This window comes from Xenopus laevis, chromosome 2L, assembly GCF_017654675.1.
Source record: "Xenopus laevis strain J_2021 chromosome 2L, Xenopus_laevis_v10.1, whole genome shotgun sequence".
NCBI lineage: Eukaryota > Metazoa > Chordata > Amphibia > Anura > Pipidae > Xenopus > Xenopus laevis.
The window spans coordinates 127,368,175-127,393,734 of record NC_054373.1 but is presented as its reverse complement, the minus strand read 5'-3'; the positions used below and the strand labels follow the sequence as shown (position 1 = coordinate 127,393,734).

General features: G+C 37.6%; 1 protein-coding gene across 1 annotated transcript in view; it reads left to right on the top strand.

The window, feature by feature from the left end:
- Positions 1-25,560, top strand: part of dnajc3.L (DnaJ heat shock protein family (Hsp40) member C3 L homeolog) — a 41,128-nt gene that overhangs the window by 4,408 nt on the left and 11,160 nt on the right. The window contains exons 2-9 of the mRNA NM_001086630.1: positions 3,864-3,974; positions 4,797-4,921; positions 5,739-5,813; positions 13,117-13,269; positions 14,611-14,792; positions 16,092-16,211; positions 16,648-16,753; positions 18,476-18,596. Coding sequence (NP_001080099.1) covers positions 3,864-3,974; positions 4,797-4,921; positions 5,739-5,813; positions 13,117-13,269; positions 14,611-14,792; positions 16,092-16,211; positions 16,648-16,753; positions 18,476-18,596 — 993 coding nt within the window. The remainder of the gene's footprint in view (positions 1-3,863; positions 3,975-4,796; positions 4,922-5,738; positions 5,814-13,116; positions 13,270-14,610; positions 14,793-16,091; positions 16,212-16,647; positions 16,754-18,475; positions 18,597-25,560) is intronic.

The following is a 25,560-nucleotide window of genomic DNA, read 5'->3' as shown; positions in this document are numbered from 1 at the left end:
GGTTTTGAACACTTGTCAAGATAGTTTTGTATTTAAAAAAAAAAAAAAAAGTAATGAAGTACGAATGGAATAAAAACCACTCTGTTCTCTGAGCAATGTATTCTATATTCTTTTGAGAGTACATATATCCACCATTTTAACTTAATGTACAAATGAGTTCTTCTAAGAACGTTGCAATTTACATTTCTTTCTTCGCTAATATCATAAGTATATATCAGAAGTGCCCTCTGCTGTTCTGTCCAGCCTCTCAATATGACAAGTTTTAAGAGCACACTGAAAATTATTATGTTTTTCCACAGAGAAAAAAAAAAAACAACCCAGAAACTTTTCAGTTGCACTGGAACTTTGGTACTTGCATTTGAGAGCGCTATATCCTACAACATACCTCCCAACATTTTGTAAACAGAAAGAGGGACAAAAAAGTTGGGGGTTTTGACCACAACCTTTTTTTGTGGCCACACCCCTAATTACCTGTTCATTTTACAAAATTTGGCAGGTTATGAAAGTTTGAACATATTTCTGTTTTTTTTCAGTTATTACAGTTTTGCTAATGAAGGTGAATTGTCTAACTTCTCCCAAGGGACCTGTTATCTTATATTGTTACAATTACTTATTTGCTTATCTCAAAATTGTTACAAAAGTACCTTATCTGAAGCTGTGGCTGTTCTGGGCTCTCTGCCAAAAGCCAATAAAGTTAGAAACTTTGTTTCTTTTCGGGCTGTTCAGTGCAGAGAACAACAGGACTTTCTAGTACAAACGAGGGACTTCGGCTTGAGCTGTCAAAAGAGGGACTGTCCCTTTAAAAATAGGACAGTTGGGAGGTATGCCTACAATCTGATGTTTAGTCCCTGCAGCATCCATAATAATGACCTTTATAGACTGAAACCAGTATAAATTCTAATTTTAATTAACCTACAATCCTTCAGATAAGTGAGGGTTAGATTATGTTATGTTTACTTATAAAATATTATTTAAAAAGAAAGGTAATGGAAGTGTGGTACAGGTATGGGACCTATTATCCAGAATGCTCAGTACCTGGGGTTTTCCAGATAGCGGATCTTTCTGTAATTTGGATCTTCATATCTTAAGTCTGCTAGAAAATCATGTAAAAATTAAATAAACCCAATAGACTGGTTTTGCTTCCAATACGGATTAATTATATCTTAGTTTGGATCAAGTACAAAGTACTGTTTTATTATTACAGAGAAAAAGGAAATCATTTTTTAAAAAAGTTTGGATTATTTGGATAAAATGGAGTCTATGGGACATGGCCTTTCTGTAATTGAGAGTTTTCCAGATAACAACATGTTTCCGGATAACTGATCCCATATCTGTATCAAGAAAGACACTATAGAACTGTTCAACTGCAGGTTCAATACATTATATAATATAAACAGAGCAGCGATGTCAGTAGTAATTTTTAATTAATTTTGGAGGCATTGAAAGATATGTTCTGTGTTGGACAACAGAAGAGGTTAGTGATGTGGATGCAGTTAAAAGTGTTCATACAAGATAGTAGTGGAGACATACCATGAAAAGTGGGTGTTAGCGTCTTAGTGGCACCTACTGTTAGTTAGGTTGCAGTGATTGTGTGATGGTGATGTTTCCTTTAGTGATGATGGATATGGATGTATAGTGAGCAAAAGTATTTAGCAAGACTTCAGTTTACATAGTGATGGATTATCTAGCAGGATACAGCATACAGGTAGCTAGTGATGGGAGAGAAAAGGGAAGAGGGAACATGTGAGAAGATATCTGAATGAATTTCCCTGGCAAGCAGATTGTATAAATCCTGTTAAAGGGGTTCTTAACTTTTACATTAACTTTTAGTACGATGTAGACAGAGAGAGAGATTCTGGATCAATTTGCATTCGGTTTGAGTTTTTGAGTTATTTTTAGTAGCTTTTTATCCTGCAGCTCTTGCAGTTTCAGCAATCTAGTTGCAAGGGTCCAAATTATCCTAGCAACCATGCCTTGGTTTGAATAAGAGACTGGCATATGAATAGGAGAGATCCTGAATCCTGATCCTGAATAGAAAGACAAGTAATAAAAAGTAGCACTAACAATACATTTGCATTTCAAGTAAAAGCTTACCTCGCAAACGTGCGTTAACCTGACCCTCCGACATTGCTAAATGATCCTCTGTACCGTTTCCAAAGATTCAAGTCCCAATATAAAAACCAAATAAAATTAAAATAATGCCTCTTGACATAAATATTTCTAGAGGCAGAAAAATAAATATTTATGTCAAGAGGCATTATATTTATTTTTTAACCCCGAAGAAGTCAACTTAAGTGACTTTCTTTCTTTGGAAAGCATATTGATGGAAATAGAATCTTCCAATTGTGTTGTTATACACTATTGATGCCTGCAAATCACTCCTGGCTTGACCATCCGGTTCTTTTGAAGTGGCAGCACCCCATCAATTGATTGTTTGATAAGATTATCCCTGATTGAGATCTGCTGGGACCTCAGACTCCAACTTTAATTGGAACTTGGGCTTTTTTCCTTTCTTCTAAATAGACTATTTCCTTTAAAAACTGTTATAAAGTGCCCCTACTTACTAATATACTTAAAGAGAATTTGTTTTTTTGATGGGGTCAGCGACCCCCCATTTGAAAGCTGTAAAGAATCAGAAGAAGGAAAATAATCCAAAAACAATAAAAAATAAATAATGAAGACCAGTTGAAAAGTTGCTTAGAATTGGCCATTGTATAACTTACTAAAGGTTCATTTAAAGGTGAACCACCCCTTTAATATGAATTTCTGTTTCCAATGTAAGAGAAAAGAAGGGATTCATAGACTAACCCCTGGTAGCCTTGGAATAGCTTTAACTGAGTGATGAGGTGGTGAATGTGCCAATCTCCAAGAACTATTTTTTTTCCTGTTGTAGGTGCCAAGCAAACAGAAATATGCAATGCTCTGATGTTTTATAATATGTAAAGCTGGACTAGAAACAGTTGGCTGGGATACAGGCACTATGGCATTAGTTTAAAGGGAAGCTATTGTGGGTAGGAAAATAAGGTGTCTTGGTGTATGGAGTCAACTACATTGTGATCAGTATATGTTTGTGGCTTCTTGTGTGTTGAGGAAGCCATTTCAGGGACATTTGCCATTTTTAAAAAATATATCTTTAAAATATAAGCTGTCAATCATATATTGCTTGCCCCGCCTCTATGACTCAATCATAGAGGCGGGTCAGCAATTACTTTTACTATCCATTTAGCATTTTCTAGCATTACTCACATTTCCCCTCCCTACACAAGCTCTATAATTGTGTAGCCTGATTATGGGCGTTGATATTGGTCCCCTTTTCTGGTACACACAAGATTTTGGGGTGGTAAAAAAAACTAAAAGTGTCCACAAAATGACACCTGCCGTCTAGCTGTGCTTGTGCTTTTCAAGACTGAGGGAAAACAACATTTGAATAATCATGTAATGTATATAAAGTTTATTTTGCTCAACTAACATGATAGAAAAGGATTTGGAATTATTTCTTAGGTTGGTGGGTCCCAAAAAAATCAATTATCTGTAAAAATTGCTACACAGAGGTAAAACAGGGGAAAAAGAGGTATATTGCCGTTTGCTTTAAAGTAATGTAGTAGTATACAAGTAATCTAGGTGTCGTTGGATTCTGTTATGATGCTTACCAAAAAATATTCTGAAATTCTGAAAAAATAAGTAGTTAGAGTATGCTCATGGTGTGTCTAAATGGTCCCTGCAAAACCGAATTGCTGATAATACCCATATGATTTCACATGTCTGTCTATGTAATCATTTTTATGTTTAATTAATGAAAAATCACTTTATGGAGCAATTGAACTCATTGCCAAAGTCTTAATTAACATGTTTTTTCCTCGTAGGTGTGGAGTGTGGAATAAATGCTGATGTTGACAAACATCTTGAAATGGGAAAAAAATTATTAGCAGCTGGACAACTGGCAGATGCTTTATCTCATTTTCATTCTGCTATAGGTGTGTATTTTTTACATCTTTTTCATTCACTGATTTCTTAAAAATTATGTTATTAAAGGGGTTGTTCACTTTTGAGTTACTTTTAGTATGAGAGTAATAGAGAGTGATATTCTGAGACAATTTGCAATTGGTTTTCATTTTTTATTATTTGTGTTTTGAGTTATTTAGCTTTTTATTCATCTCTCCAGTTTGCAATTTCATCAATCGGGTTTCTAGGGTGCAAATTACCATAAAAACATCCAATGATTTGAATAAAAGACTGGAATATGAATAGGAAATGGTGCAAAAAGAAAGCTGAGTAATAAAAAGTAGCAATAACAATAAATCTGTAGACTTACAGAGCATTTGCTTTTAGATGGGGTCAGTGACCCCCTTTTTGAAATCTGGAAAGAGTCAGAAGAAAAAGGCAAATAATGAAAAAAACTATATATAAAAAAAAAAACAATGAATATCAATTGAAAAGTTGCTTAGAATTGGTCATTCTATAGCATGTTAACAGTTTAAAGGTAATTTCATAACATTTAAAAGTGTATGTTTTATGGACCCAACCCATCAAGTTTATTGGTGAATGGGATATAGAAAGGGATGAAGGCAAAAATGTTTTGTTTTAATTACGCAAGGTTAGGAAGGAGGAGGTCAAGGTCATTACTCCTTTTAATGTATGAATGATCAATGCATGACTAATATGTACATAGCCAATTCATGGGAAAATACGATAATCTTCTTTATAATTGGAAAAAGGAGTGGGTATTCAACACCTTTAATACTGTGTGAACCTGCAAATGAAAAAATTAAATGTTTGTCTGATCTTTTTCTTGTTAGATGGAGACCCAGATAGCTATGTCGCCTATTACAGAAGAGCAACAGTATACCTGGCCATGGGCAAATCTAAAGCTGCCATTCCAGATTTAAGCAAAGTGATTGAGCTAAAGCCAGACTTCACTTCAGTATGTAATTTCTCTCAACCTCAGGCCTAAAACTGTTTTCACTTAATTATGTAAATCGCTTACCTTAAGACCGACACATCTTCAAACACTTTAGTGTGTCTCTTGTCTATGCTTTTTTGGTGCAAGCAGTATAAGGTGGATTCATGTTACATGTTAATCACAGAGGAGTAGCTATGTCACACAAACATTTTTATTCATTTACATCTGTTATTAACCAGGACCCCCAGGTATGGCAACATTGGCGCAGTCAATTTTCCATTTAAACACTTGCCTTTCAGGAAAGAACATTTTGCGTATTAATGTCCACTGCAGTCAGAACAAGCCACGAGCCTCAAGCAGTCACAGTGCAACACTTGCAGCTGCTGCCCCTCTTGCGAGGAATAGTGATTGTGGATTTTTGGTAGGATTGGTAGATAAGCCAGTTAATTCATAGTGAAATGGCTGTTGCTAAATGAATGATTGTGGACCTTCTCAGAGATATGCAAGTTATTATCAGTAGTCTCTGCTTACTCGAGCAGTTTCATTCATAAGGTTAGTGTACTGATTCCTAGTTCTGCTGCAACACCAGGGCTGTTCACTCCTATTGGATTTTTCTACAATAGTATACTCATTCCTTGACATTTTAGCTTAATTATAGGAAAAAATGTGCATTACAGGGCCATGCATCTCTAGGCAGATAATTCTGGCAGTAACTTACAGCTATAATGATTGTCACTTTATGTCCTAACAGACAATGTAATATTGCTACAGAATAGGAATGTTTGTGTGTTGTCCTGTTATTATGTGCTACCTTGTAATCAATGTGTATATTTTGCAGGCAAGATTACAGAGAGGACACTTGCTTTTAAAGCAGGGGAAACTTGATGAAGCAGAAGAGGATTTTAATAAGGTGGTAAGTTACAATTCAAACATATGGGTACATTTTATGCAAAGCTTGACTCCACAGTCCTGATTTTGGTTTGATATTGGCACATATGCAGAAAAAGAAAAGACAACTAAGGTAAAACATCCTTTATTGTTTAATACTTAACCTAGACCACACATCACAGTAAAAGAACACTTATATGAATATGTAATTGTGTATTTTGCACTATGCAATTTTCCTTTCCGATTCCTTTTTGCTAAAAAAATAAAACCGCTCCAAAACGTAATGTTACTACCACCATACTGTGGGAATGTTGTTCGTTTGCGATGGGTTTTTTTAATTTCATTTTTTTTCCATATGATCTGATCTTTAGCCAAAAAGCTCTATCTTGCTCTTATCTGACTTCAAAGCCTTTTCTACATTGCACCTGGGTTTGTCTAATGTAAACTCTAGATATACTGTACTTTTACGTGGTCCTGTTTGTGCCACTGTCCCATTCAGGACAACTGTCCAAAAATAAACATTTTGTGGTATTTTTCAAAATCAATTGTTTTCAAGATTTTTGATTTAGATTTTTAGAATGAAAGCCTGCTGACAAAACAAGAACTGTGCACAAGCCTCTTTCACCTTTCCTGAACTGCATCACCGGTGTCTTCCCAAACACCATCTATTGCTTTTCCCAGTACAGCATTGCAGTATAGTGCAGTGGGGTTGGCTGGCAACATCTCACGTCACTTCATGTCTTCTTCACTGTTATCACCAATGCAGCATTCATAGAGTCAGGTCCAGATCAACTTCAGTCAGAGATGGTGTTTGAGGAGTCCCCATTGATGCAGTTCAGAAGAGAGGAGGAGGCTGGGGTTTCAGCAGACTTCCTTCTACTTTAAAGCGATCCTGTCATCGGAAAACATGTTATTTTCAAAACACATCAGTTAATAGTGCTACTCCAGCAGAATTCTGCACTGAAATCCATTGCTTAAAAGAGCAAATGGATTTTTTTATATTCAATTTTGAAATCTGACATGGGGCTTCACATTTTGTCAATTTCCCAGCTGCCCCTGGTCATGTCAACTGTCTACTGCACAACTCCATAACTTTCCCCTCGCAAAACATTGAGGACTGATCAGCAATCCTGTTCTATACTAATGAGCTCCAACAAGGCAAATCTGTCTGTACTTCGATTCTAATCAGTAACAATCATGTGTTTTTTTAAACCTAGTGTATGACTAGAAGCTGTTAGTGGTTTCCTTGGGAATTAAAACATTTATAGGGAGCCCTTCACACAAAAATAGTTTTGACATAATTTCTGATTTTTGCATTCGTGGCTTGGAGGCAAGTTTTGGTTGCATAAAACCAGGTTTATTGCCAAATAGGGCCTCCTGTAAGCTATCAGTAGACATAGGGCTACCAAATAGCCAATCATATCCTTTATTTGTCACCCACGGGGACTTTTTTCATGCTTGTCTTTTTACATTTGAATGGGGCTCATGGGTAAAAAGGTTGGGGACCCCAGCTCTATAGGAAGATATATATGCAATTACCAGTGGCTTCAGACACCCAAGCAAAAGTTTTTCGGCAGTGTAGTGAGAACATGGCATCACTTTACAATTATTTTACTCCTACATGGACTTTATGTTTACTAAGTAGGACCATCATAGTTTTCTATGCAAGTACTTGTGTATATTATGCAGTTTAACTAACCACACTAGTTGAAGCAAGGGATGATGAAGTTCCTGAATGAGGTGTCACTGAGCCTGGAGCTTAACCTAGAGAACCCCCGCATGGGCAGACACAAGGTGCGCAGTGCCGAAGCAGGTACGGAAGGGTTTGAGGCACAGATAGAATAACTGCTTTTTAACGTACAGTGTTGCAGCAGCTTTTCAGCTCTCTAACTCTGAGTTAGTCAGCGACTTTAAGAGGGGCCACATGGGACATACTGTTCAGTTAGTTTGCAATTGATCCTCCGCATTCAGCTCAGATCCATGTGCCCCCCCCTCAAGTCACTCAATCCCTATAGTTACACCTCTGACAATCTTTCAAATCAATTCAGTAAGGTGCCACACTCACACAGGATCGCCTTTTGCAGCGTCGGGTGCACAGCTGTATTCCTCTCTGCCCGAGGAGAAATTCCAACGAAAAACAATAATTCCAGCAGCACTCCGATGTGTGAATCAAAGGTTATTTATTTATGCCATTAGCAGAGCGACGTTTCGGGCTATTCCAGCCCTTTATCAAGCTTGATAAAGGGCTGGAATAGCCCGAAACGTCGCTCTGCTAATGGCATAAATAAATAACCTTTGATTCACACATCGGAGTGCTGCTGGAATTATTGTTTTACCTCTGACAATCTTTGTTACACCTCTGACAATCATTTTTTGCATATGGGGGTTGTTTTTTTTCTGATGTGAGAGATAGAGCGTTTGTGTATTGTCCAAACCAATTATGTTCAAGACTGTATCCTGCAGACACCGGGGACAGCAAGCCGTGCACCAATGGACATGACCACTGTGGGTATCTCTCCCTGACCACAAATCCATAGCATTTGTAAGGGGATGTTCTCTGGGCAGAATTTTGCTGCTACTGGCATCAGCTTAAAGGGGCTGTGAACTTTAAAGTTAACAAAATAATGTTGACTATAAATGTGTATGTGATGCCAGTAACAGTCTAAACATGTATCATAAGAAGGATTGCCAATATTATTCTAATTTTATCTACTGTAGAATAATTATACTTATCTGTCAGGGCCAAATTATGTACTAAATACAATAAAAGTTGTGGGTTTAATTCTGAAAATTAAAGTAGCATTATGAATAAGTGAACAGAAATCAGTCTAGTTTTCTTCCAGTAGATGGCATGAGTGTATAAAATAGGACCCTGATATTTTATATTCCTGCAGTAAATAAGCTGACTTAGTGATGGACTATACCTAACAGTCCCAGTGACCTGCTGCAGCCCAAGTCATGCATATCAAATGACCTGCTAAGCTACAAGTCTTCTACATGTCAAAACACTGTCACACATCCAATTAAAAAACGCTGGAGACTTTCTAAAAATCAGATGGTTCATCTGTGTCTAAATGAAGTTATTTTTAGGTTTATTTTTTTCCCTCAGCCAGTGTAGTTAGAATCTTGTGCAAATAAAGAGATTTCTTTTCATCACACAATATCTGTTGACAGATGGATAAGATACATATGTTGTTTTTTTCACCAACTAATTTGTGCTCTGCAGTGCTCCAGCTGTTATGAAAAATGACATGGTTACACTTAAACCCTTTACAACCAGGCTGAGCCCCACTATGGTCATGGAAGGTGCAATATGTCAGTAGCAGGTGCTCTATTTTATTCAGGACAAAAAAGGGGGTTATCTATCAAAGGTCGAATTTAGGTGAATTTTTTATTTTTTTTACTCTAATAAATTCGAATGTGCTCACAGCTTTAATGGGTTGGTGCTTTTAAATTCTGATATGTGAGTTTTGACAAAAAAAAAATAAAAATTGAGAATTCGAATTTTTCATTCAAACATTAATAAATCTGCCCCTAAGTGTTTGAAACCTGTTATCCAGAAAGCGCCATAAAGCTCAGAATTATGGAGTCTCCCACAGCATATGTTAATTAAGCCCCTTATTTTAATGTTACTCATCATTCTTTATCAAGCAGTTAAAAACGTCAATCAAATGTGCCATTTCCATGTAAAAGCTGACCTGTTTATCATGTTGTATTTTGACTGTGTGACTGTGCAGCCTATTGTAACATTTCTGCATAGAAACCATCAATCCCTTTTGAAACAATTGCAAGCACCAGTAATAAATATTCATGCAATACTTAAAGAGGGCACAGTTAGTTCTGCATTCTTGTCAACTCTGGCACTAGATTTCCTAAAGTTATTTTTTTTTCTTTACCCTATTTCTAAAATTTGGGGTTCCATCGGGGCACTAATCCCATGTTATCTTCTCATCAGAGTTTAGGACTGCTCAATAACCAAGCCTTACCTTGCACTGACCAGTCTTCACTTAAAGTGATATCGACACTAAAAAACTTCAAAATACTAAATCATATTAAAAGTTACCTATAGGTCATGTTGATCATAAAATTGTTCCTAAACCTCACTGTTTTGCCAACCTGACTGTCCCTTCTCAACTTGTCAGTTAGATAGTCTAATACTAACAGACTAATGCTATACAAATATGGCAGCCCCTTAATAGAGGAACATGTGGGATCAGATAGGTAATGTAAAAGCATTGTGCAAATACTTGTATGGCAAAATTCTAAACAACATGCAAAGACAATGCTATGATAGATGAAAAAAAGGTTTAATATGGTGTCAGTATCTCTTTAATAGGTCCCTTCCCTGGTTTAATCTGAACACGTCTGCATGCAGGAGATCCAAGAGAAATATTAAAAAATCTTTCCTGCCTTTTATACACTCAAAGTAAATGCCATGGGACACTTTTCACTCCCAGATAGAATTTTTTTCCTTAGGGAAAAACAAGGACCAGCCCAATCCCTCAGGACAAACCAGTTGGGGTTGACTATTTTGTTGTGTTAAGCTCTATGTACACATTTCTTAAAATCATTCTCACACCATAATATTGATAAATGTAATTCAATTTATGCTATTTAACGTAGCCAACACTATGTATTGCAGTATAGCATAACCTGTTGCTGTAGATTTCAGGTCTAGGATGAGCTTGTGATTTGCCTGACCACTAAGCAAAGCAATCATGTCCGAGCTGTGTTAATGGTCACAACCCTGTTGGTCTATGTCCTAACCCATATACAAGTAGTTTAGAAAGTGTACAGGATCCAGGGAAACCTATTCATATTAGTCCTGATTCTGGGTAAATGCTTGCAGCCAGAGCAAAGAAAACTGATCCTGCCAAGGGAAGTGTTGTATGTAGTGCTGTGTTCGCACTGCTGGCCAAGCTGTAAACTAAAATTAGCACCGAATTGCAAACAAATTCTACTGACCTCTTACAGATAAGCTGAAGTAAAGATACATTTTGGCCTGGGTGCTATAGGGTAGCAAAACCAGACACAGAATAAGCAAAATACAGGGACAGTTTTATTTCAATGTGTATTGAACAATACTAAAGCTGTCGGATCAAGAATGTCCCCTTTATTTGGCTCATCTGCCCCATGATACTGCTGTAGGGAAGCTGATTGTGTTGAAAGTGAATTAAGCAACAGTGACAGCAGCCACAAAGTGTAACCTAATAACCATATTTATTCTCTATTTGTGGCTGTAACCGTTAGTGGTTATGGCTAAGGGAGTCTGGTCAAAAAGGCCTACATTTTAATTTACTGGGTCTTATCTATACAGTGTGTTAATTTGCCTTTTCTTCAATAACATGGCTAGCATTAAAAAGATAAATTCATGCTGTGACCAAGCCACTGTGGCTCCTGAAATGTAAATTCATGGTGTCAGTTTTGTCTTAAGGCAATTGCACACATTCTTAAAAGCAGATCTCTCTCTCTCCTGTGATATTTTACATCTATTATTAATATGCTTTAGAATAATTGGGCAAGTGAATGTCAAAAAAATAGTATTTTATCTTGCATATCATGTATATTTCATTATAAGCCTGCTAGGTGGCCTAGTTAAGCTTGTTTGAGCCTTAATTTGCACTCATGAAATGAGTGCCTAATATATATGAAGTACAAGTAAAACAAAGGATGCACTGCACAAAATTGTTTAGCAACTGTTGGCTTTTGTGGACATCTGGACCCAGATCACCAGGAATATAGTCCTACGTGTGCCACAAAGAAAAATGGCATAATGGCAAAGGCAAAAATTATAGCTCAACAGAGATTTTTTTTTTTTTTTAATAAATGCACAGAATGTACATACAAGGCATAAGAGAGACAAAAGTAGCATTTTAAAACCATTAAAAAGCAAAAACAATTTAAGGGGATAGTTAGTTAGTTGGTTAGTTGGCAATGGCTGCTGTTACAAAATTTTGTAAAAAATATGCTATTTGCCTTTTTTAATTGAGGAATATCTATTAATATCTACAAAGTGAACTGTACTTGTATATTTTGCAACTTTCTGGTCCCTCAACAGCAGTGGAAGAAGCATTAAATCAAATTAGCAGCCAGCAGTCCTTTAAATGTAAGAGCAGTGGCACATGGAGCAATGTCAGGAGCCTTGTTGACTTAAAATTACTTGTGAAATGAGGTTCAGTGGATGTATTATCTGGAAATGCATTTACTTTTCACGTGCATAAATACACCGGGGCGATCCTGGCCGCTGGTTGCTGCCGCCCCCCCTCTCCCTCCAGGGGGGTCCACGAGAGCGGCAGAGAGGGCCAGTGCGCTAGCGCAGAGAGCCTAATTGCTCTCTCTGCGCTAGAAGAGTCGAATTTCTGGTTTGAAAACCGGAAATTCGGGTCTTAATGTACCAGGAGCTGCATTTTTGCCGCCCATGGTACCTAGTGGGGCGCTGCAGCCTGAGGCAACAGCCTCAACTCGCCTCATTGATGAAGCGCTCCTGTAAATACAGGAAGAGTAAGTGATAAACATTCTGATCTTTGTAGTTGTTACTTTAAAAGAATACAATCATAATTTTTTTTTTTTTAATCCCGTTTAATGGTCTCCCCAATTTGTGAACCCAACAAATAGAGGTCTATGTGTCTGTACACACACGGTTGTCTGTAATATTGCTGCCACTGAACTGTTATTGCTCTGATCTGTTTATGAAAGAAAACTGCCTGTTTTTCAACCTGTTGCTGTTGGCTGAAATAAAAGCCATTTTTTCTTTAAGAGACATCTGCTGTCCTGACACTTACTCTGTGGGAGCTGCCATACTACCTCAGAAAGGTTGCTGCAGTGTGTTCTTAATTGTCATATTCCTAGTTATAAGCAAGTACATTTTCAAAGATATAATAAATCCTGCAATTGCCAAAATAAAAGAAAACAATAACATTTAAGCTGTCCTGGGCTTTTAGAAGGTCTTCTAATTGATGTGCATGAAATCTGTTACTGTCACTGACAGTGACGTAACTAAACAATTATTTTTCAGCCCTCCAAAATATCTAGAGGTGGATTGGTTTTACCAATATTGATTGAAATTGTAATGAATCAGGGCCTCATGGGGCCCCTATACCTCCTGGGCCTCCCTGCTGTCGTAGGGTCTGCTTCCACCCCTGGTCATTGATATGGGACAAGTCTCTTTACTGTTCTAAAAGTTATAAATTTTCAAACTGTTTGTCTAGACTTTTTATATTTAATATTATAACAAAAAATATGATAGTTCCCCTTTTAACAATCATTGCTTTCCCTGCATTGCTGTATACAGGGCTGTAGCATTTATTAAATGTATTCTTCTTACACAGCTGAAGTCCAATCCCAGTGAGCAAGAGGAGAAAGAAGCTAATGCTCAGCTCCTTAAATCCAATGAAATCCAAAGCATGCGGTCACAAGGGGTTGCTGCCTATGAGCAAAAAGATTATGCTACTGCTGAACCGTATCTAAATTTTGTGTTGGAGGTAAGCAAATCCTTCTTGTTTGTCACTGGCTCTTAACCTATACATCGGGACTAAATAACTGTTTGCTATGTTTAAAATGCTCACCACCATCACCTTTAATACAGTCAAATATTCTGTTAAAATACAGAACTCTTGTGTCACATAAATGGAATTTACCTATCACTACACACAAAGGTAAATCATATATATTTTCTGGGTAAAATCTGTGTGTACAGTGGCTGACTGACTCCAATCAAGCCTGTTACTAGATTTATTGGACATAATCAATATTGTTTCAGTTCAGTTGGTTTCAGATCATTCTCCATAAATAAAGACCTTTCCAATGTTCTATTTTTCTAATATTGAAATTTGATGTAAAATATTCACCTTATTCTAAAGCCACTCTGTGAAGGAGCTCATCAACTATTTAAACTGTTCGAACTTCATACATTTGTTGATACATTTCTTATCTTTGACCCTTCTGAGCAGAATCCCTGAGTTTTGTTAGGAAGGCAGCTGTTATAATTAATAGTTGTTAATATTCCATAGATGCTGCTGAGAGATGTAGAAAATTGTAACAGTGCAGAATCTGCACATGGGTTACTGAGATGCCAGACAAAAACACCAGAGACAGGATCATTAAAATTAGTAAAAAGGGTAAAAAATAAAAATGAATTAAATAAAAAATTCTGAAAAATTTCTGGTGAACAATCTGAAAACAACTGACCCGAAAACATTGTTTGGAAGGTGAACAAGTCCTTTAGGGTTAGGGCACACACTCAGATTCGGGGAGATCAGTCGCCCGTGACAAATCTCCTCTTCTTCGGGGCCACTGATCTCCCCGAACTGCCTCCCGCCGGCTAGACTGTAACTCGCCGGTGGGGTGGCACTCGGAGCGCTTAGTTTTCCAAAGTCGCCCGAAGTTGCCTCACGAAAAAACTTCGGATGACTTCGGAAAAACGAAGCGCCCAGAGTGCCATCCCACTGGTTATTAACAAATTAGCCAGAGTGAGACAGTTTGGGGAGATTAGTCGCCTGAAGAAGAGGAGATTTGTCACCGGGCGACTAATCTCCCCGAATCTGAGCTTGTGCCCTGACCCTTAATGCCAGTGCATAGAGGATAATTAATACTTTAAAATTACGAAATTTTCTCTTTTAAACCAGTGAAAGATAAGATTACATCTAAGAAACAATTCCAACTAATGGTTAAATTGCACATATTCTGCAAATAGTCTGTCTCAAAGCTAATTTGGAAACAATATCTATAGTGTCTCTCTGTGTAATGTTACACAACCCTGTATAAATATTTTACAAATGCCAAATGATTTAAACATGTAATTAAGGGTTATTTATTTTCACAAGACGTGCATATGGGATGCAGAGATTCGGGAGCTGCGGGCTGAATGCTATATCGGCCAAGGTGAGCCTGGGAAAGCGATCAGTGATCTCAAAGCTGCCTCTAAACTAAAGAGTGATAACACAAATGCTTTCTACAAAGTGAGCAAGATCTACTACCAGCTGGGGGATCATGAGATGTCTCTTAGGTAAGAATATTTTGCACCCAACACTATATTTGCAGGGAAATTACAAAGTAGGTTCTGCTTTTACACATATTGTTAACCCATAGCATCCTATCAGATTTTTTTTTCTGCAGTTGATCTATGCAAGTGAGCTGCTGAAAGATTTCCATGGGTTACATTACTTGAGTGTAAATACTTGGTAAATTCCAAAAGATATTTGGCTGAGGCCCTGGAACTCCCCTGGCCAGGTGTCGGTGTACTGTTTTTCCCACCTGCAGAACAGGCTTTGTCCAGATGCAACTCGGATGTATGAAATTCCTAGGGCTGGGGACAGGTGCTCCTTAAAGTATCAATGTACCAATATACCCCTTGTTCAACATGAGTTTAATGAATAAGGTTTGTGCTGGACATAGTGGGTTTTTTTTTTTGGTTTTTTTAATCATGAAAAATTTAGTAGTAGTGAATTGGACCCAAAGTTGCATTTAGTAGAAGAATGCAGTAAAGAGATGTCTGCTTTAACGGATAGCTAAACCCTCTCAAGCATTTATAGAATTAGAATATGTTATTATAAAATAAAAGGTATGGGATCTATCATCTATTACCCAGAATGCTTGGAATTTGGAGTTTTCCCGATAACATATGGTGATCATAAATTATGAAAAGATCCATTAAGTCTACAAAATAAACATTTGGGGGTTATTTATTAAAGTCCGAATGCCAGGGTTTTCTTTACTATAAAATCTGAATTTAGAGTGAAAAAAACCCTCGATTTGTTTTTTTGCTTGATTTATTATACCCCGAGCATGGAAAAAGTCCAAATCCGAAAATCCAGCATCTCAGACCTGCCTCGGTTGTATATAAATCAAAAGTCCCGAAGATATCCTGATCTGCAATGGGTTTCTGTCAAACATCTGAAAAAAGTTTTTCAAGTTTTTTCCCGCACTGGATTTTGTCAGTTTATATTTCAGAGAATAATTCGATTTTGATTAATAACCCCCTTAAACATGAAATAACCCCAAAATAATTGTTTTGCCAACCATATGGATTCATGTAGCTTAGTTACCATCCAGTACAATGTAAAAAGTGTATTATAATTCTTAAAATGGACTCCCCATAATTTGGAGCTTTCTGGATGAGTCTTTCGGAATCTAGAAGTTGTACATACCTTGCTTAGAAAGGTGTGGTTTTCTAAATATAAGTCAGTGGGAAAATGCTGGGCTCATTTGAACTGCCCTTATAGGTGTTAAACGTGATTTTAATTGTATACATGAACAATAAGGGGAAAGTGATTCTAAACTGATGAATGTGTCTTCATTTTAATAGTGAAATCCGGGAGTGCCTGAAGCTGGATCCAGATCACAAAGAGTGTTTTTCACACTATAAGCAAGTAAAGAAACTCAACAAGCAGATCCAAGCAGCCGAGGAACTCATCCATGAAGGACGGTAAGAAATGTTCTTTTAATGTTCCAATAAGAAGTTAAGTTGATTATATTTAGCATCCATTCTTTTTCATTTACATACTGTAATCAGCAAGACAATGTTCTGTTGTTTGAGTAGCAAAAGAACAATAAAATTAAAACATTCAGCCATTGTTCTTCAGAAGAGCCGTGGATATTTCTTTTCCAAAGGCAATCACCAGTGTAGTGGGTTTGTTTTATTTATATTTCAGAATCATTTGTACCACAGCTCTTAATAGTTAGTACTCATTCTCACATTTCCTTGGGTCTTGCTAGTTGTAATTCTATGCTTCAGTTGCTGCTGTGGTTTAGGACAAACAGTCCCATAATTTGCCCCACATTGTACATTACCACTGTGATAAAGGTAAAACTTTGTATGAAGTTAAACTGAACAATAAAGTAATGTTTTGCTTTACATGCAGTTATGAGGATGCTCTCCCTAAATATGAAGGCGTTTTAAAAACAGAGCCAAATGTCCCGTATTATTCAGCACTTGTCCAGGAGCGGAGCTGTCATTGTTATTCTAAGGTAAGTTTTGCTGACACTTACAGTATGCTAACTTCGAGACAAAATCGCAAATCTTTGCTTTACAAGTTAAAAATCGTATTTATTTTTTTTAATCTTCACATTGAACTAAAAGGTTACTATTTTGTACTGTGGTGATTGCCTTTATTTAGATTAGCAATGTGTAGTCATTCACAGGCTCAAATGACTGTGTACATCTAAATAGCAAATGGCTGGATATGGCAGTCATGTTTTCAGAAATAATTTCCAGCCTCACTTGAGTTTCTCATCTTGGAAGTTGCTTCTCTTAGGAAGTTGTTGCTGTTTATTATGGGGGACTTTCTTGCCGTGGCTATTTGCAGCAACGTCGTCTTCATTCTGGCACTATTAAAGGAAAACTATACCCCCCCAAAAAAATGTAGGTCTCTATAAAAAGATATTGCATAAAACAGCTCATATGTAAAATCCTGCTTCATGTAAATAAACCATTTTCATAATAATATACTTTTCTAGTAGTATGTGCCATTGGGTAATCATAAATAGAAAATTGCCATTTTAAAAAATAAGGGCCGCCCCCTGGGATCGTAGGATTCACTGTACTCACAAACATACCTACAAACCATACATGTTAGGTCACATGAGCCAATTAACAGACAGAGTTGTGTCTTTTGCTTCCTCACTTCTTCCTGTTACAGTTAGAGTTGAAGTATTTCTGGTCAGGTGATCTCTGAGGCAGCACACAGACCATCACGAAATGGTGGTTCAAGGCAAGAGATGTAAAAGGGCAATATTTACTTAAATATATATTCCAGTTTGGTAAGATTCTTTAATATGCCACTTAATATGATATGAACTATCTGTTGCTTAAGTGTTCATTTTGGGGGTATAGTTTTCCTTTAATTAAAAGATTTGCATTGCTGTAGATAGAAAACTATAAATGTAGTTTAGGGGTTCAAAAAAGGAAGGAAACTACTGAGCTACAGCTGTTTAACAATACACCCCCTTCACTTGGAGTGAAATCTTTGGTAAAGGGGAATATAAATGTGTTCAAAAAGGAACCGCCAATACATCTAATGAACATCCCATCTCATTGCAAACAGCGTTCGCAAGTCAGTGCCAAGAACCTATTAAACACCTTTCTCTTGTCATTAACGTATAATTTAATGATGTCGTTTATGTAATAGATACTGGCTTGCATTGTCTGTACATTCCCCTCTGGCAGTGGAAATCGTTAATGTTTTCAGTATTGGGGGATTTGAATGTCTGTTTAAATGTATCCTCAATCTGCACCAAATGTTATCAGATGGAAATTATTTATTACATGTTGTTATTGCAATACAGGTATGGGATCCGTTATCTGGAAAGCCGTTATCCAGAATTACGGAAATGCCGTCTCCCATAGACTTCATTTTATCCAAATAATCCAAATTTTTTTAACATTATTTCCTTTTTCTCTGTAATAATAAAACCGTATCTTGTACTTGATCCAAATTAAGATATATTTAATCCTTATTGGAAGCAAAACCCGCTTATTGGGTTTATTTAATTTTCTAGCAGACTTAAGGTATGAAGAACTAAATTACAGACAGATCCGTTATCCGGAAAACCCCAGGTCCCGAGCGTTCTGCATAACCAGTTGCATACCTGTACTTGAATTTTGTTGTGCTGCCTGTTTGCCTTTTCTACATCTAATTCCTACAGTCGGATGCTAAACATAAAGCGATGATCAAATTATTTTCATTCTAGAGCCAACAGTCTACTGAAGCCATTAGGGTGTGCACAGAATTTCTGCAACAGGAGCCCAGCAATGTTAATGCGCTGAAGGACAGAGCTGAGGCCTACATTCTAGAAGAAATGTATGAAGAAGGTACTGTTTCCTATTGCATAGTATTCATACCAGGTTTGATACGCTTATACGATAAACGTTAGGTTTATCAGAATCTCTCTCGCAACACCCCTCCTTTGCTGAGAAACACTTTAATTGAAATTGTACACTTAATGGTCTCTATCCCACCTCACCAATCTGTTCCTTTGGGACCCTCAAAGTCATGGGATAAGAAGGATAGATATTCTAGTTAACCCCTGTTACAAATAAATAGACTAACACATCTGGAGCTGGAGATTGCAGCTTTTTATTTTCTTTTATTGTCAGGTCAACATAAATTGCCATTCATAAAGATATTCTTTGATATAACCAAACCAAATTAATTTGCTCACTAGCCCTTGCTCCCACCTTAAAAGGAAAGGCAAAAAAAATAAAATCCCATTTTTAATTTCTTTAATGAAAAAGAAACATATCTCCAATATACTTTAATTAAAAAATGTGTACCATTTTTATAAGAAACCTGACTGTATGCAGTGAAATTCTCCCTTAATTTACTGCTGTGGATAGGAATTGTCACATGGTCCCTAACTGCTGAGCAGGGAAACAATCATACTTATGAACAGCAGGGGGAGCCCCCGCCTTACTTACCAGCCATGCAGAATTCAAGCAGCTTCATTTATGATGATCCCTAAGCAGCCCAGACCACACTGAGCATGTGCAGGGTCAGACAAAGATGTTTAACAAAGTTACAAGATGACAGCCCCCTGTGGACAAATTTGAAAGTATAAATCATTTCTTTGATTAGGCTTTGTGGTGCAGTAAGTTCATACTTATGTTTAGTATACAAAATACAGCATTTCCAGCCTTATTCAATTTTAGACTTTCCTTGTCCTTTAACTGCCAGAAACTTAGATTTGTTTCTTTTGTAACAAAACCAAATTAATTTCCTCTTTGCTGCAACAAATGTCATTTTTTTATTTTTCTTGGGGGGGGGGGTTGCCCATGAGTTCTCTCCTTGCAGTTCCTTGCATTTGCCATGTTGCTCCTGGACCCTTCGAAGTTATTTCCCAGGAGGTAAGCTCCTCAACTGGCAGTCCTATTTATACCCCACCTTCTGTATGAGTCATACTGCAGCAACTCATAACCAATGGCAGCACTTCCTCAGTCTCACCTGTACCTAAACCTATACCTGTCTTAACTAGTTGTAACCCTTTTCCCATCCTCTATCCTGCTTTATGCCACTCATAATGGCCCCCCAGCTACCAGGAATCTTCTAACAAGACTATTTAAAACTAAGGACCAAACTAAAATTCATTCATATGTCAAAGTTTATAGAGTTTTCTATTTATTAAATTGGGTCTTACCTTGTTCCTTGCGATCGGTATACAGTTTCCTGCAGATTTCTAGTTGGATCCTGCATTTTAGGTTTTTTTTTGTGTATTCTACATGCACTAGTCTTCCTTGTGTGTCTATTAGATTTGCACAGGTTTCAGTGGACTCCAACATTGCTCGAGGATAGCCAGCTGTGATGGACATGAACTTTCCTTTAAAATAAAAATAGCTTGCATTCGATACTTGCATTAAATTCACTTTGTTCAAAGATCAATACGACTGACAGATATAGCATAATGGAAATACAAGTGCTCTGGAGACAAAGCTTGAATAATATTATCGGTTGTATTATAAATGTCAGCCGTGTTAAACATTGACTGTTTCTAAAGACTTTTTTTTCCCTTTAACAAAACAAATATTAACATGCTTATGGTGTAGTAGGCTGATATTCTGATAAATTCAACAAAAGTACTTATTTGCCTCATTTATTAGCAGTGAGGGTCGGATCATGTGTGCAGAAAGAAATACCTGGTGCTAGTAACTCCTGCATTGAGCATATTCCCAATATCCTTGTGCCTGACCTTTCCCTAGGGACCAGGAATACTTTTTGTGTTTTGTGCTCTCTCTTTCTCATGCCCACAGCATGCCAGACATGATCAGCCAGGATGCTGAGAAAAGGATGCTGGAGCAGCTGTAAAGATGACATTAATACTGATTTGATCTCTGCTCTGCCTTAATAAATGAGCCCCATAAATAAATGAATATGCCACTCAGACAAGCCGGAGCGAAATCGAGTGCATGGTTTCTATGTATATTTTAATATGATGTTCTTTGATAGTTGCTTGTAACAAGTTAGGCGTGCCACCAGAGACCTGATCATTACTGCTTTAGGAAAAGGTTAAACCTTCCAGCCTGCTAAATATGGTAATTTAAAAGATGTCTTATTGACATTTGAATTTTAAGCCGATTGATTCTTGTTAGCAGAATTGTGACTGCCTTTACTCTTGGGGATTTGTGTGTATAATGCCAAATCCGATTTCAGCAAAATGGATCTTTATTTGGCTGCCAGCAATTTTTTTTCTTCTTCTGCTGGAACTTGTGTTATGTATGATATACAGTATATGGTATTGGGACCGAGTGTTTATATGGAATAGAATAAATGTTTCCTGTAGGTCATTCACTCAATAATGCCTAAGCTGACACATTTCTTAGATTTATTATTATTATTATTATATAACTGTAATATAGGCCATTATAGACATAGGACAACACTAAAGAGAGCAGAAGCAAATAAAGGATGATCGGTTACACAAAGAATAGTATACAAAATAACCAGAGTTGCATTAATAACTAATATCACCCCCATAGTAAACATAGTACAAAATGAAGTAGATAAGGTTGCGGTTGTTGCAATAAGTCTGTAAAATCAAGCATGTCTGTTTGTTTAACCCGCACATACAGTGGTGTGAAAAACTATTTGCCCCCTTCCTGATTTCTTATTCTTTTGCATGTTTGTCACACTTAAATGTTTCTGCTCATCAAAAACCGTTAACTATTAGTTAAAGATAACATAATTGAACACAAAATGCAGTTTTTAAATGAAGGTTTACGTTATTAAGGGAGAAAAAAAACTCCAAATCTACATGGGCCTGTGTGAAAAAGTGATTGCCCCCCTTGTTAAAAAATAACTTAACTGTGGTTTATCACACCTGAGTTCAATTTCAAAGGTTATAAAGCCATTTCTAAAGCTTTGGGACTCCAGCGAACCACAGTGAGAGCCATTATCCACAAATGGCAAAAACATGGAACAGTGGTGAACCTTCCCAGGAGTGGCCGGCCGACCAAAATTACCCCAAGAGCGCAGAGACAACTCATCCGAGAGGCCACAAAAGACCCCAGGACAACATCTAAAGAACTGCAGGCCTCACTTGCCTCAATTAAGGTCAGTGTTCACGACTCCACCATAAGAAAGAGACTGGGCAAAAACGGCCTGCATGGCAGATTTCCAAGGCGCAAACCACTTTTAAGCAAAAAGAACATTAAGGCTTGTCTCAATTTTGCTAAAAAACATCTCAATGATTGCCAAGATTTTTGGGAAAATACCTTGTGGACCGACGAGACAAAAGTTGAACTTTTTGGAAGGTGCGCGTCCCGTTACATCTGGCGTAAAAGTAACACAGCATTTCAGAAAAAGAACATCATACCAACAGTAAAATATGGTGGTGGTAGTGTGATGGTCTGGGGTTGTTTTGCTGCTTCAGGACCTGGAAGACTTGCTGTGATAGATGGAACCATGAATTCTACTGTCTACCAAAAAATCCTGAAGGAGAATGTCCGGCCATCTGTTCGTCAACTCAAGCTGAAGCGATCTTGGGTGCTGCAGCAGGACAATGACCCAAAACACACCAGCAAATCCACCTCTGAATGGCTGAAGAAAAACAAAATGAAGACTTTGGAGTGGCCTAGTCAAAGTCCTGACCTGAATCCTATTGAGATGTTGTGGCATGACCTTAAAAAGGCGGTTCATGCTAGAAAACCCTCAAATAAAGCTGAATTACAACAATTCTGCAAAGATGAGTGGGCCAAAATTCCTCCAGAGCGCTGTAAAAGACTCGTTGCAAGTTATCGCAAACGCTTGATTGCAGTTATTGCTGCTAAGGGTGGCCCAACCAGTTATTAGGTTCAGGGGGCAATTATCTTTTCACACAGGTTTGGATTTCTTTTCTCCCTAAATAATAAAAACCCTCATTTAAAAACTGCATTTTGTGTTTACTTGTGTTATCTTTGACTAATAGTTAAATGTGTTTTGATCAGAAACATTTTGTGTGACAAACATGCAAAAGAATAAGAAATCAGGAAGGGGGCAAATAGTTTTTCACACCACTGTATGTACTATCATCATCATCATCATCATTTATTTATATAGCGCCCAACAATATACTCTGCTTTACTAAGACCCATTAAAAGTACCCAGTAAAAGGGGAGGCCATCTCCCATAGGGGGAAAATTTACTAAGGGGCGAAGTGGCTAACGCTGGCAAAAATTCGCCACCGTGAAGTCATTTCGGCACTTCGCCGATTTACTAACGGTCGCTGACGTAATTTCGTTGGTGTAATTTCACCAAGGACTTCGCACTCTAACGCCAGGCCAATTTTTGCTCTGGCGAAAGAACATTACTATGCAAATTCATGACGTTTTTGATTTTACTGACAGTTACCTATATGGCCAGACTTGCCTTTGCCACCTCAGACAAGGCAAAGTGCAATAGAGTAGATTAGACTAAGTCCCAAAAAATGCTGGCGTCTTTTCATTTTTACAAGGTGATGGCTGAAAAAAAATTTTTTTATTTTTTTGGGTACCCTCTTTCCGCCCTCTACATTTGATAACATATGGCACCTAAACTATACTGTGGGTACATGTGTAGGGCATAATAAGAAGAATTTTCGCCGGTTAGTGAATTTGCCCTATAGACTCTTATTTTATCCAAATAATCCAAATTATTATTAAATCCACATAATAATGATTTCCTTTTTGTCTAAAAAAAACAAAACAATACCTTTTACTTGATCCAAACCAAAGATATAATAAATCCTTATTGAAAGCAAAACCAGCTATTGGGTTTATTTAGGGGGTTATTTACTGAAATCTGGAAAAAAAACACGACCAAACTCCCATGCCCGATCTTTAGCAATTTTTTTTTTTTTTTTTTTAAACTCCATTTAATCTGATTGCAGAAAAAATTGATAAAATCGAGCAAATGTACCTCGATTTTTTTCTCTTTCTTTCTGAATCGTTTGAATTTTTCCTGTTCTTGGTCGAAAATGCCAAAAAAGTCGGGTTTTAAGGCTAAACCCAGAGCAAACCACGATAACTTCAAGTTGAGATTGGTGCCTTTCCCATTGACTTATTCATGACCTTAAAAGGTCCGAATTTTTAGATTTGGGCTTTTTGCAGCATGGGGCTGTAATAAATCTTGAAAGATTTGTTTAATTTTTGCTCCAACCAGAAAAATTTGAGGTTTACTAAATAACCACCTTAATGTTTATATCATTTTTCTTTAGTAGACTTAAGGTATGACAATCCAAATTACTGAAAGACTCGTTATCTAGAAATCCACAGGTCCCATAGCTGTACAAACATTGCATATGTACTAAATCCATAAGCTCCTTTAGTCCTGGCAGATGGTATATTCACAGGGATCACTAGCAACGTGCTTACACAGTGAATAACTTTCTGCACCCAGTGTCCCTTCCTCCACTAAATGTGTCCCTCTGAATGGAATAAAGCAAATGAAAAGATAATAGTACTAAATAAGTTATCTAGCTGTTGTTTATAATATGTGGTTCATTCTTACAAGGATTTATCATCTACAAGGGAAAAACCACTTTGGGTGATGACCCTCTGTGACCCATATGTGGTCCAATCTGGAACTGCACAGGGCCACATTTACAATCCGCATCAGCCAGGGGGGCCGGTGCTACCACCTCAGGGGCCCCCAGACCCACCCACAGGGTTCCGCTGCCACAGTCATCTGGTCCTTTCACCTTTCACTGACTCCACAACCCCCCCTCTCTCCACCGTGTACCTTGTAGTCTTGGTTGTGGCCACAGTCAGGAGGAGACGTCAGGGGAGAGTGCAGATGTTTTAGGCGGTACCTCCCAGCTTTTTTCCTAGCCCAGTCCAACCCTGCTTGCAAGTTATCTGACTAGATCCCATTTTACTAACGTAGGTGCAGTCTTCTGTACATTACCATAGTTAAATAGAGATGAGGAGATAAAGTTAATTAAGACAAGACAAGTTACTTGTCTATAAGTAGACTTTATAGGTCCCTCACCCAGGAGATGACTACTAGATAGATACCCATATACGGTGGCTAATGAAATTGTCAGCAACATGTAAAGTGTTTAGAATAAGTGTCAGCCATTTATATGTGACTTCCTCATTAATGAATCACTAGTGAACCTGAATAGAACACATTAATAGCTGGAGGCTCCGGGGCTCCCGGCAGTGGGACACTGACGTGTTTATTATGTTGTTCCACTTTAAAGAAAAAAATCTGTGAACTTGGTGGGGACAGAGATTATCTGAGACCTTTCTATTGTGTTATCATTACTGGGGATTTGGAAAGTAATGTTTCCAATTCATGTATTCATGTCATACGTCAGGACAGATTTGCACTCCGCTGTCAAGTGTCTAAGTAATATAAATTGGTTGGCACCTCCTGCTGTCTAGCTGGGAAACGGCACAAAAGACAAATGTAACACTTGCTGAGAGAGAACATCTGCTTGGAAATCATCGCATGCAAATACTTTGTCTTACTTAAGACACCTTTGAGTCCTGCACCTAAAATAGAAATCAGTGACGGGGGGGGGGGGAGTCGCTGGATATGAGATGTTGAGCAGATGTCTCCGAGGCCTTCATGCTTTCCCTGTGCCTTTCCATGGATAAAAGGCTTGTTTTTAACTGTTAAATATATTGTAGCCTGCAGCATTCCAATGATACTCTACTTCCGGTTTTATTGTGGAATCACACAGTGCTGCCCTACTACATTCATCATTAGCATATTTGCATACATATTATACTTGGGACGTTCAAGGTCTTGTTCACTAGGTTTTGTTTGATTCAGTCAATCAGAGAAAAATATTCTCCATTCATCTCCAGGGGACCTGGATGA